This window comes from Acinonyx jubatus, chromosome C1, assembly GCF_027475565.1.
Source record: "Acinonyx jubatus isolate Ajub_Pintada_27869175 chromosome C1, VMU_Ajub_asm_v1.0, whole genome shotgun sequence".
NCBI classification, from domain to species: Eukaryota; Metazoa; Chordata; class Mammalia; order Carnivora; family Felidae; genus Acinonyx; species Acinonyx jubatus.
Window position 1 is genome coordinate 97,333,898 of NC_069381.1, and position 13,137 is coordinate 97,347,034.

General features: G+C 44.7%; 1 protein-coding gene across 1 annotated transcript in view; it reads right to left on the reverse strand.

The window, feature by feature from the left end:
- CASQ2 (calsequestrin 2) overlaps nt 1-13,137 on the reverse strand; it is a 63,486-nt gene that overhangs the window by 23,197 nt on the left and 27,152 nt on the right. The window contains exons 4-7 of the mRNA XM_015066101.3: nt 12,787-12,898; nt 7,388-7,461; nt 1,553-1,683; nt 88-133 (exon numbers count right to left, since the gene is read on the reverse strand). Coding sequence (XP_014921587.1) covers nt 88-133; nt 1,553-1,683; nt 7,388-7,461; nt 12,787-12,898 — 363 coding nt within the window. The remainder of the gene's footprint in view (nt 1-87; nt 134-1,552; nt 1,684-7,387; nt 7,462-12,786; nt 12,899-13,137) is intronic.

A 13,137-nucleotide genomic window follows, 5' to 3' on the forward strand; every position in this document is an offset into this window, starting at 1 on the left:
AATAAAACTTGGTTTAAGTTTGGGCACTCCCCTCTTGGGGAATATACTCATGTCTAAAAAGGCAGAAAGGGTTTGCCACTTTCTTACCCATGTTTCAAACATATCTTCTGGGCGCAGGCGACGTAAGGTGGGTCTGAAAAAAACAAAGGTGAGCTTCTTTGAGGAGGGATTTCCAAGGCAGACGCTGCAGCCTCAGCCCAGCGAAATGTACAATGAGATGCTGGTTCATCTGCAAGGGCATGAAGGGGGTGAAGAGCTCTAGAAATCTCCCCTAAGGAGACAGAGCTGTTCTACCCTGCTTGGTCACACACAGAGCTGAGCCTGAAGCTCCCAGCCTTTTCACAGACCCATGTGATCCAAGGATTACAAACAGTGGGTCAGAGGGCAAGAAGCCATTTCCTTCCCCATTGACAGAGGACACTCCTGAGAACCCAGAACAGGCCCAGAATGAGGACACCTGGGAGAGAAAACAAAAGTCTTGGTTTTTCCAGCCCAGAACTGCATTGTCTTGTCATTGGGTCATCACCCAAAAGCTCTTTAGGGATGTTTAGGAAGAACAGGCAAAACTCTATTTTGCTCATGGTTTTATGTCTTTCTGAATGTTGGCAAATAGTGCTGGACATGTTGATATTTGCTCCTCCAAATGCCACCTCCCTGTGGGGACCAGGACGACCAGGTGATGCAATCATAATGCTCCAGGTTCAATGAACAATGTGGGCACGTGTTGGAGAAGGTGGGTGGTGAGGCGGTGAACCCACCACCATGTTCCATGTTTCAATATTATCCCTCCCTCAAGAGCAGGGGTCAGCAAACTAGAGCTGGCGGGCAAATCCAGCCAGTGCCTCCTGTATTTGTAAATAAGCTTTTATTGGGAAACAGCCACACCCATTCGTTTACATGCTGTCTACAGCTGCTTTCACACTACAACAGTAGAGCTGAGTATTACAACAGAAACCATCTGGCCCGCGGAGCCTGAAATATTTATTCTCTGGCCCTTTATGGGAAAAGTTGGCCGATCTGTGCTACAGCGACTCTAAGTCGTATCAAATATTCCTCTCCCAGAAGTTCTGTGTATAAAATGTTCAGCCATGGCTAAGCTACTTAACTACTCGTAGCCCAATTCCTTGGTCTGTAAAATTGGGATAATACTAATTACTCCATAATGTTGAATGTTAGATAAATAGTTTCCATAAGCACTTAGCATGGTATTTGGTATTTGGCTGTCACTAAATCACTTCTGTCATTATTGTGGAATTTGACTTGTATCTTACTATGACTTAGGGGGGATTTGCTGATTGTGGGGAGGTGGTCTAACCCCATTTGCAGGTGTAGACCCATATTTAGAAAAGGTACCAACATCCCTGCCCAACTGATCAATGACCAACAAAGCCATACTACTGACGTCAGTTCTACTGGGGCAGTAACTCCAGGTTGTTGTTCTTGGGAGGCCCACAATGTTAGGACCAAGAGGTTCTTCTCCCTTCCCCAGACCCTAGACCACGACCACCACCACCACCACCACCCCGTATCCCCTGCATGCCATCTGGGGCACCTTTGGTGCTCCTTGACAAACTCCACGAGCTCCTCTTCTGTGTAAGGTTTGTCGGGGATGGCAATGGGCTCTTCCATAAATGGCTCGTAGAAGTCAACCTCATTCATCTTCAAGGATAATTTCTTTGCAACCTGTAACATTCAGAAATACGACAATAGTTTCCTTAAATGCCAGTTTAGAGTGGCAGTGGGTTGCCCATCTGTAAGGAGTGCGTGAGAATTTTCTGGCAAAGACATGACAGTGTTCTTTACAGTTTTAACTTAAATGTTGAAGTAGTAGAGGGGTGCCTGGGTGGCTCAGTCGGTTAAGCATCCGACTTCAGCTCAGGTCATGATCTTGCAGTCCGTGAATTCGAGCCCCGGGTCAGGCTCTGTGCTGACCGCTCAGAGCCTGGAGCCTGTTTCGGATTCTGTGTCTCCCTCTCTCTCTGTCCCTCCCCCACTCATGCTCTGTCTCTATCAAAAAATGAATAAATGTTAAAAAATTTTTTTAAATGTTGAAATGGTAGAAACTCATCGCCGATGCTTAGCTCAACTGACTCGAGAAGGACCGATAGGAAGGAAAAAACCTATCTGGCAGATGAGGTCCAGGCAGGAGCAGGGAGCAGTGGGAATAAAAAGTGTGAAGTCTAATTGCACAATCGTCATCACGCCACTGTATTTGCCAGGGCTGGGGGAAGAAGCAAATGTCAACAGAGCAAGCTCAGTGTTCTGGGATGCATGGATTTAACTGAACCAATTTTGATAGCACAGGCAATAGATGGAAACCATTTAGAGCATACAAGTACTCAGAATCAGAGGTCAACCCATTAATCCGTCCTCAATCAGCCCCTACCCCCTCCTTTCGATTTAGGGTGAAAGCACTGGCCCTAGGGTTCTCTCTCAGTGCAGGGCTTGTCCTATGCGTTCTCAGGCTCTGGGAACTGCCCGCTTTGTTGCCAGCCAGAGGGTGACCAGCCATCCTGGTTGGTCCAGAGTGGAGGGCTTTCCCAGACTTCAGACTCTTAGTGCTTGCTAACACTGGGCTAGTACCCGGCAAGCCAGGGTGAACTGCTCACCCTCTACCAAATAACAAGCTGGGGGAGCCAGCCTGTAGCCCGGAAGACATTAGTGCTCTTGATTAAAGTGGCCGCACGGTCTGCTCTCAGGGCAGAATGGTTGCTGTGTTCGCCTGCAGAGCTGCTGAGCTCAAATCTCTTTTTGTGAAATTATTTGAGAGGCCTGGAATGTGCAACGCTTTGTAGAAAATCAAATGCCATTCTTTTCTAGTTCAGAGCTGTGGTCCAAGAAAGCACAGGGATGAACAGTGGTTCCCTTGAAACGAAAGAGGAATTGCCTAAGAGCTGACGCCCTGTGGCGGTAACCGATGGTACAGAGGCCCCGGGCAGCCGTGACTAATTGGGGAGGGGGAGGAACTGGGTATTACATAAGCTGTTATACAAGGAGGGCCATTCTGAGCCAACACTGGTGTCCCTATGGCTTTTGTCATCAATTGCTATTAATTCCAGGTCACTATATTCCAAAAGACATTTCTTAGGAACTACAGTCAGTCAAAAGAGATTTATGGTCATGTTGATTTTGAGGGACAGGGAAGTGTGGAGTTTTTTCTTACTGATCCCCCCCTCTTGTACGGGGCCGGGGGCGGTGTGGATGATGGGGTGGGGAGTGTAGGAGGGAACCAGCAACCACACAACCAGTGTCTGGGTTTTCAAACTGTTGTTTACAAAGCTGGGCCCGTCAGAGAATGGGCTTAAAATGACACTGGATTCTGGGTTTCTGACTTCACTTACTACATATGTTAGGAACCAGGGAACTGTGCTTATAGGAAGTGGGAATTGACAGGACGCAGGAAAACAGTAATAGTAGCAAGCACAAGGGGTGCTCACTGTGTGTCAGGCACTCGTGCAAGGTGCTTTCTGTTGAGTCCTTTATGAATCCTCACTTGGATTGCTGAGGTGAGAACCATCATTATACTTATTTTACAGATAATGAGCCAGAGGCACAATCTGTGTATGCAGTTTGTCAAGATCACATATGTGGAGGGGGATAGAGCCTGAATTTAAATCCAGGCGGTGTGTGTGTGTGTGTGTGTGTGTGTGTGTGTGTGTGTGTCTGGTCCGTGAGCGCCAGTGTCTGGCTTTGCGATGTTAAGATCATGAACGTAAAGTTGGATTGTGATGTTCTTAAGTTTCAGTCCTGGGAAACCCGAACAAAATTTTCCAGATAGTCACCATATCCCCGCCGCCACCACCACAGAGTGCCCCGCTCTGTATCCCTGAGAAGCCCTTTCTTCCACTCTTGCAGTGGTATCTTGGAGAGTAAGCCTGCCATCCTTAGCTCTTAGATTCTCTTGCTCCATTTGCTCCAGAGATGTTGTGGCTTGGTTTAGGATCAGGATGCGTAGATCAATCAGTACTGGTCCCAAACCTGTGGGCCAGGTAAAACTCCCCAGGGAGCTCTCTGAAAACACACATTCCTGGGCCTGGGCACAACCATAAAAAAACACCAACTTCTAGATGTAGGGCTCAGGAATCCATGATTTTAAAAGCTCCTTGGGGGATACCAATATGGACAGCTGTTGGAAACTACTAACTCCCAAATCTACATCAGCAGCCCTGACATCTCAGTGTCTTTATGGTTCTCTTACTCATATATTTAATATAACATATTTATTGGTTTATTTATTTACTTTCTGTCTTCCCATCTTCACCTCACCTCCTCCCCTGCCACGTTAACTAAATTCTACAGGGACAGGAATCTGTTTTGCTCGATGTTGTGTTCCTGGCATCTAGAAGAGCTTCTGGCACATAAAAGGCACTCAATAAATATTCTCTGAATGAGAAAAATGAATAAATAAATAAAAGCCATCTCTAGTTATACGTCTTCCCTGCTTGCAGAAAGAGAACTCATCAACCCCATCCTTATGTTGCTCGGTAGATTCTTCTTCCTAGATTCCCTAATGTTTTCAGTAGCTTCAAAGTCTTTGCTGTCTCGAAACAGAGACTTGCAATCTTATTTTTGAGTCTTCTCTTGGCTTTCTCTCCCTCACCTCAATAGTGGCCAAGTCCTCTTGTCATCTCGACCTCTGCCAGTTGGCTTTTCGTCTTTGAGACTATACGAGTGCCTCCTTGCCCCTGGACTCTCCTGACTTCACACCTCTACAAAGCACCTCCGCTCTAGTGTGTCCCTCTGGGCTGCCATGCTGTCTCAACAAAAGGTTCTTCCAGCTCCCTCTTCTTCACTAGCGCCCCGTGCTGGACACCATTGAGGCAGCTGCTGGGAGCAGCCAAGCCTTCTGGACTTCACCATCTTCTTCTTGTCTTGGGCTCTGTCTCCCAACTGATGGGTGCAATTTTCAAGCCCCAAGTGACACTGAGTCCTCTAAGTGTGACTGCTTTTCTGTGTCCCATGTAGAGGAAGACAGGGTGTCTTTCTCTTTTTAAATGTTATAAAATCCAACAAGGCTATGTGAACGGGGACACTTATGATTCAGTGTCTTACAGAGTTTTGAGTGAAGAAGTTTCTGAGTTTTTAATTATAGCCTGACCTCACCTTCTTCATGGGCCACAGACACGAAGCCATATGGTTAGGCTGGGAGGCACGTCTGAAAACAAACACTACCCTGAACACAGCGTTGGGCCACCCTTCTCAGAACTGAGGCTTTGTTGCTTGGCCAAGCCCGTCTGCCTGGTTCTGTTCCCTCAGATGATTTCTTACCCAGGAGCCACGTCAGTCACTGCTGGCCTATCATAAATGAACATCAATGATGTATTCAGTTTAGGCTTCCCTGTACGTCCCCTTCTCTCTAAAATTATCTTCCAACCTCCATTTTCCTGGGCTTAGATGGCTGCCTTTTATGCTCAGCAGGACTAACAATTACTGAATGTTTACCATGTGCCAGACGCCAGCGAAGTGCTTCACATGTATTGTTTCTTTCTCTGATGTACAGTAAGTAGTATATGGCATTGACTTTGAAGTCAGGCTGAGCTGAGGTTATATCAGGCTTGACTACTAACTCACTATGTGACCATGAGCAAATCACTTAATCTCTCGGTGCCTTGGTTTCATTCTGTGTTGACTGAGAATATTAATCCTCCCTTTATAGGCACATTGAGATAATCGAAAACAGCTATGTAAAGCTCTCAGTACAAAGCCTGGCATGTAAAAAGTACTTAATAAGTGATAGTTACTCTTCTTCTTGGCATTCTTGCCCAAAATCTCTTTGGACTCTAATCCAACCAGTTACGGTACATTTTCTTCAAGTTTAGGTTACAAGACTCAGATTATAGACTCTCTTCTGGATCCTTTTTAATCCAGAATTTTTATCCATAGAGGTGGTTCAATATACACATATACAAAGATTGAATACGATCTATTTTTGTCATACTCCTTCCCTGCTTCAGCACCTACAGGCTTCCTTACAGGCTTCCTCTTGTTCTTCACAGAATACTTGAACTTCTCATAGTATAAAGGTCCATCAGAACCCCTTCCCCCACTACCTTATTCCTCAGTAGGCCACTCTCTGCCTAACTTTTACTTGAATGTGATCAGGATTTAGTATGTCCTAGATTTATTTGTTCTAGTAAATATGGTGATTTAGGGTTTTTAGTTGGGGTGTGTGTGTGTGTGTGTGAGAGAGAGAGAGAGAGAGAGATTGAGAGAGACAGAGAATCATATATGTGGAGGTGTGGATGTGAGTGTGAATGTGTGTATTGAGTATAGCTAGGTAAGTGTGGTGTGGATTTGAGTGTAAGTGTGTGTGAGGAGGTATGTGTTATATTTGTGTGTTGTGTGAGTGTGTGTGTTGTATGTGTCTTGTGTGTTGTGTGCTTATGTGTGTGGTGTGTTATGTATGTGTGTTGGGTTTGTTGTATGTGTTATATGTGTGATGGGTGTTTTATATGTCTGTTACGTATGAGTTTTTGTGTTATGTGTGTCTGCTATGTGAGTGTGGGTGTGTGGGCATGCACTCTGAATCTCAAGGGCAGGTACAGGGTATTCTGCTTAAGTGTGTGGTACCAACGAAAGGGCAGGGGTTTGGGGCATAGGCGGGGATCGCAGCACTACCATTAATTCACTGGAGACCTTGGTTATTACTGAATCTTTCTAACTCTGTTTTGTCATCTGGGACGTGGGACTTCTTACCTTTCAAAGTTGTTGCAATGATTAGAGATCACACAAATGCAATATTGCAAGTTGTACTCAACATATGGAAAGCCCTTGATAAATAGTAGCCATTGGAGTCAGAACTCCAACCACAGTAGACCCCAAATAAACTACCCATTGATTTGAAGTCCCTCACATAGGCCGTTCTTTGGCTTATGAAAGCACTTGCCACATCCAGAAAAGAAAGAACTGGATTATAGACAAGTACATCAAGGACTTCTCTTGGAGATGTAGGCAACTTACTGAAGCGCGCAAGGCTCCAAATGACCAGTGGTCCTCCCCATTCCATCCCATCCTAACTCAACAGAGTGGGGAGCATGCAACCCTGGGAAGGGGGAGAATCGCTCTAAAAACAAGGAAGCAGTGACCAGTGTCCTGGCACACTCTGCTGATGCATCTCCCACTCTTAGTGATCGAGGTGGCAAAGAGCGGTCCATCACTTTTCATGGACTGTTTTCAGAAATACTCTTCGATCCTCTGGATTTATCATCTTTGTACCCCTCTCCCATTCAAAAGTGATGTCCTGCCATATATCTAGCACTTCTGGAGAAAGTATTAATGGATAGAGGATGGTTAATGTTTCCAAAAGAAGAAAACAGTACTGTAAAGTTCAAATTTTAATCCTACGTGCCTACAAAAGTATTTAAATCGGGGTTTCACAGGTACTTACCCCTTTGTCGAACGTAGCAAAAAATTTGATGTAAGGTTGGAAGTGTTCAGCTGCCTCTTCAAAAGCCTTGTAATCTAAGAGGGAAAAAGATCAAAGAAAGAGACCTTTTCAAGATGCACACTGCAGACATTTCTCTCTTTAAATAATGTCGAGAAAGTGGGGGGCCAATTAATCCTGACTGGATAATTATTCAGAAGATATTATTTAGATAGATAATGATTTAGTACTATTTAAACCCACAATTTCCCCCCAAGGAGTTTGAATTGACTGGTATTCACTTGAGCTAAAGAAGAACCCTTTACCACATTTTTATGTGTTTTTGGGAATTGGTAAATGGGAAGGAGAAAATGGAGGAAACTCAGAGAGGGAGGAAAATAGAATATTAGACTCTAAACCCAAGGGAAAAGTTCTTCCACTCAAACTCACCACTAGTTGTAAGTGTGCCCTCTAGAGAGAGTGCAGCTTACTATAAATGAGTGCTAAGAAGAAAATCCACCTTAGTATGTAAAGCAACCTCAATTAAAGATGACATCATGAAGGTACTTTAAACTTCTTAGCAGGAATACCCCTTTTGGTAAATCCTCATTTTTCTTTCCCTCTCATTAATGTTTTATTTTATTTTTGAGAGAGAAAGAGAGAGAGAGAGAGCGCGCGAACAGGGGAAGGGCAGTGAGAGAGGGAGACACAGAATCCAAAGCAGGCTCCACGCTCCAAGCTGTCAGCATAGAGCCTGACGCGGGGCTCAAACCCACAGACTGTGAGATCATGACCTGAGCTGAAGTCGGACGCTTAACCGACTGAGGCACCCAGGCACCTCTCTTTCCCTCTTTTTAAGTTTTTGTTTTTATTCTGACCCCTTGGGAGGATGATTTAAAATTAATCAAGCCTATGCTTGACTCTGGTCCCAAACGTGAGTCCAAACTGGTCAAGAGAGGCATGAGACACATAAGGATGGTCATACTGTGCCTTACTACATCGGGATAGCTACCTGGCAAATACACTGGTCTTTCAGCCTTAGAGGTGAAGGTGATGGTGATGGTAATGATGGTGGTGGTGGCTCTGCACAATGTCTATAATCCTGAAAAGTGGTCATCCTATGATTCATTCTTTAGATTAGCTTTCTCCCATTTTGTGGAATCCCCTGTCTCTTAATCATTACAAGCATAGGCTTTGGCTAGGATTCTAGGAGCCTGAAGACTTTTCTAATAGTCAATCAAAAACATTTCAAGAATAATACTGGCTCAGGAAACACCAAGATATAAGACAAAGCCACTGATCTCAAAGGCTCACAACCCAGAGAGGGTATGGATCCTTAGAGAATCACAGTGCAATGTGGTTGCTAGAATAGAGGTAAACACAACAAACACAGATGGGGGGGGGTTGAAAAATTTACAAGAATGCCTGTACAGACTGATACACATTCACACAAACCCACCCCCATAAAAGTAACTGGGTAGCCAGAAAATATATCCTATAGACTGATAGTTGGGGTAGAGAAGGGGGTGGAGGGAAAGAAGATGGGTGGGAGGTCTGGAGAATGCATAAAGAGAAGGTGGGAGAGAATGGAAGTGTTTAAGCTATACCAAAGTCATTTATGTGTATCTAAAGCTGCAGTGGGCTCCATCAGAATCCTCCTTCCCTGACCCCCTTGTCCCTGATGAATCTCTCCCCACTTCCTTAACTTCTACCCTGATGGAAAGAATGGCCTAAACCTGTGTCCAGAGAATTCCCTTCTTCCCCTAGGGAACCAGTTTATATCCCTTTTAAGATGAAGAAGGTTAGATAGAGCAAGGCAAGTCCCCAGGGTGGTGCTTCAAACTGTGGCTGAACCTTTAACCTTGCCCAAACAGCAGCTGTCTTGCAGGGAACCTGGCCTAACTGCCTGCTCAGTCTCACCTCATGTGGTCCCAGGTATTCCTGCCCTCACGTCCTGTTCTGATGCTGACCAGCTCCATCCTGGCTCCTTCAGACTGACCCTCCAGTTTCCCCTTCTGGAATAGGCTCCTCAACATTCAGCCTTCAACCTCCAGCTTACTGCACACTTATCTTAGCATTTCCTCACCTTTCTTCCCATCTCTCAAGGGTTTCTGTTCTGAGTATTGTAACCACCCTCCCCCGCCCCCGCAAGCTCCAGATTTCCCCCAGTTTGGAATTCTTAACATCAGCTGAATTCCCCCCAGAGAGTTCCTGTCATGCTCTTTCAACACTAGCATCCATAGCTACATGTTAAAGCCAGATGTGAACCTTCATGTCCAATTTCCTTGGTAGATGTAGCCCCCCAGTTCTTCCAGGTCCTTTCTAATTTGGTCCCAAATCACTTAGTACCCTCTTCTCCCAAGACCATTCCAGTCTAACTATGTGTGAAACCCCTCCAATTCTCCATTGTCCCTCCATCGTTCTTGCTCTATAGGATGGCTTGGGATCATTTGTAGAGCCAATGCTCTTGGTGCCATTAAAGTTCCCTGACCAATCACCCTCAAATTACAGCAGAAATACAGGACTGTTTCCCTTGGTGCCTTACCAACTCCTAGCTTCCCCATCCATGGACTCCATCCTCTTTTGCAGGGCAAGAAGAAACAGAGAGATGTGGATGCCTGATAGAACGTCGTGATGCTTTCAGTCAGTGTGTGGTAGCAACCGGTGCGTCACAACAGCCTTGAGAGACATACATTTTCTTGTGGTGATAAACTTCCTATGTGCTTTCCACAACCATTCAAAATTCTACAGTACTTAGTATTATATCTGAAAGTCATGGCCCCCTCTGTAAACTTCCTGCATTCTGGAACAATTATCTTCTGCCGAAGACGTCAGCAAGCATCACAGCTAAGACAGCCTTGGAGAGGCCACTCCCCTGACTTCCTCACTGGATCTTCTCAGGTGTTGTGATTGTGACCAAAGTCACGTTTGTTCGTCATCAGTGATGTTTTTTGGTTTGTGACACTCTGTAAAATAGTCCATTTTTTCGGTTTTGATTTAATATACTCTAATGTTTGTATTTTCTACTAACATCAATGGAATGAATGTATGATTGCTCTTTTTTACTGTGTTCATCATCATCATAATCAGTATTATTAACCTGGTCTGGTATCAGGTATTCCTAAAGACAAACCGTATCAATTTACAGATAAAAATTCAGCTTTACAAAGGAGATTGAAATGTCTCACTAGTGATTTTATTATTTGAATCTTCAGGGGAAAAAAATGGTAAGACCAGGAGAGCAATATCTGTGTATTCCTAAGGAAATGCTTCATCATTATTTTCAAATATATAATATGGAAAGCTTTGAATTTGAAATCTATTCAGATTATCATAAGAATATTCCATTTATCGATGAAAAAGAAAGTAATAGCCATGAGGGCTAAAAGAACGCTCACACCTTGGAAGGATAGTTTAGAGATTAGATTTCCTGAATTCTGTTCAGTGGTGAGAAAAGACCGCTCATCCATCAAAGACAAAGCAATGACCATTGTCCTATCATTTGCCACCATCCAAAGTCTTTTATCAACTGTGACCATCAAGAGCAGAAGAGATCATTTAAACCCTTCACCGGGAATAGCATGTTGTTGTTTCAAAATCTATCTCAAAAATCTAAAAATATTTTATTTGAAGGATTTATGCAATGCAATATTTGATAACTTTTCTCTTATCTTCTTTTATTATTATTATTATTATTATTATTATTATTAGTGGTAACAGTAGTAGTATATAAAGAAAGCAAAAGAATGTTTTGTTTTTCCACTATGTCCAAATCCTTTCCAGTTTACTCCTATGGGCTGTATAAGCATTCCCACGTTTTGTGTGTGCCATGGCGTGAAAAAAGTGTGTAAGTCTTGAAAGTACAAAACAGTGTTTAAGTGTGTCAGCTATAAAGTCAGATTCCTAGGACTGACATCGTGGCTCTACAGTTTATTTACTAGCTGTGTGACAGTGAGTTACTTTAACCTTTTTTTCCTTTCATTTCCTCATCATTAAAATGCGGATAATACGGTAACCACCCTACAGGCTAGTCATGAGAAAGAAATGAAGGCATCTGTATGGAGCTCCTGGCACAGGCCTTGGCCCATGACATGTGTTTATTAAAGGAAGCTGTTTTTGTCAATTGGTTTAGTAGGGAGAATAGGAACTGAAAGATGTGCTCTTTATCCCAGTCTGGGCCTGGCCTCCCTCCTTATCTGCTATCCTGAGCTTAATGGAGGAGAGAGAAACAGAGGACGAAACAAATGGAGGGGTGGGGACAGAAAAGGAGAAAGTGAAATAGAAGGAAATTAAAGAGAAAGAAGAAGGGAGTAGGCAGAGCACCCCCACAGTAGTCAGCATCTAAAAGAAACAGAAAAATCGAAGTGAAATCACCCAAAGGACAGCTGGGCAAACCTCTTTGGCTAGCCACCTTCTGCAGGCATGCTGCTAAGGAGGGCGAGTGGAGAGGCTTTTATATAACACATGAAAAAATGGTTACGTTTGCTTACGGGAGAGGGAAAATAGGTGGGTTGTTGGTGCAAAGACCAAGGATGCCAGCTGGCAGACGGGTAACAGCTTTGCAAAGGATTTTCAAAATATTTTCAAAATATTTTGGACTTTCCAGAAACATCATAAGCAGCCCTCCTTTGCATGTCCCCCACGCACTAATGCTACCATGGTTATGCCCACTCCTTCTATCACTCTCCTCTCCACGGCTGAGACTTCAAGAAAAGGATTACTTCATTGGGTCATGCTGCCAAAGCTCTTTGGAAAGAGGTACTCCAGTAGTAGCCTTGCTGGTCCCTCCTCTTCCTGATTCCCACTCTCTACCCTCTCACCCCCGTATGGGTGGCGGTAGCGTTATGAGGCATTCCTGTGCCCACCCAAAACCTGACCACAAAGCGTTCAAAGGGATTATACCCAAGGGTGAAGTTGTGCTGTTGCAGGGAGCCTTGGTGGTCAGCTGTGGGGTTGGCCAGCAATTTTCCACACTGTGTGGCAGCTGCAAAGCCCCGCCTACTCAAATTTTCCTCTAATCCTGTCCAAGTGACTGAGAAGCTCTATAACCGGTGACCACAGGAGGGGCTAACATCAGGGAGAGAGAGCCCGCTATTTACTTATTTTAGGGGAGAGTCCCACTGGTAGGTGGCCAGGTGGGAAAAGGGGAGGGAGACTTTTCTCTCTTCCGTAAAGCACTCACCTCCCCGCTTCAAGATCAGGGAACATGGCCCCAACCTTAATGCTCTTCCAGCATCCTTGCCTGTTTTGCATAATTCTTGGACATGGGTCCCACCCATGGCAGAGGGTGCAAGAAAGATTCTCCCTCCATCCCACCCAGCACAGGATATGCTGATAGCCCATCTTCTTTATGGGCGACATGTAACATATCTGGTTGGGAATCTAGGCTTTAGACTCCCAGATGGGGCTGACAGACAACTTACACTCCGAGTCTTCACTCTTGAAAAAGCCAATGAGCTTGATGTGGTCCTCAATGCGTTCAAAGGCTTGGACTTCCAGTTTGCTGTTGATGATCTCCACGGGATCCTCAATTAGCTAGAATGCCACACACACACACGTGTATGAAATATGTTCCAACAAGAGAACTGTTCCTTCCTCAGTGGGGAAATCAGGCACACATGTAAGCTACTTTGGCAGGAAGCTGTGGACCCCATGCATCCCCAGCGAGCACAGCGGCAGCGCCTTCTGAGGAATGGACTTAACTCAGGAGTAGGTCTACTGGGCAATTCTCTCTGTCTCCTCCTCTATTGAGTTTGGAATAGTCTGTGACTCAA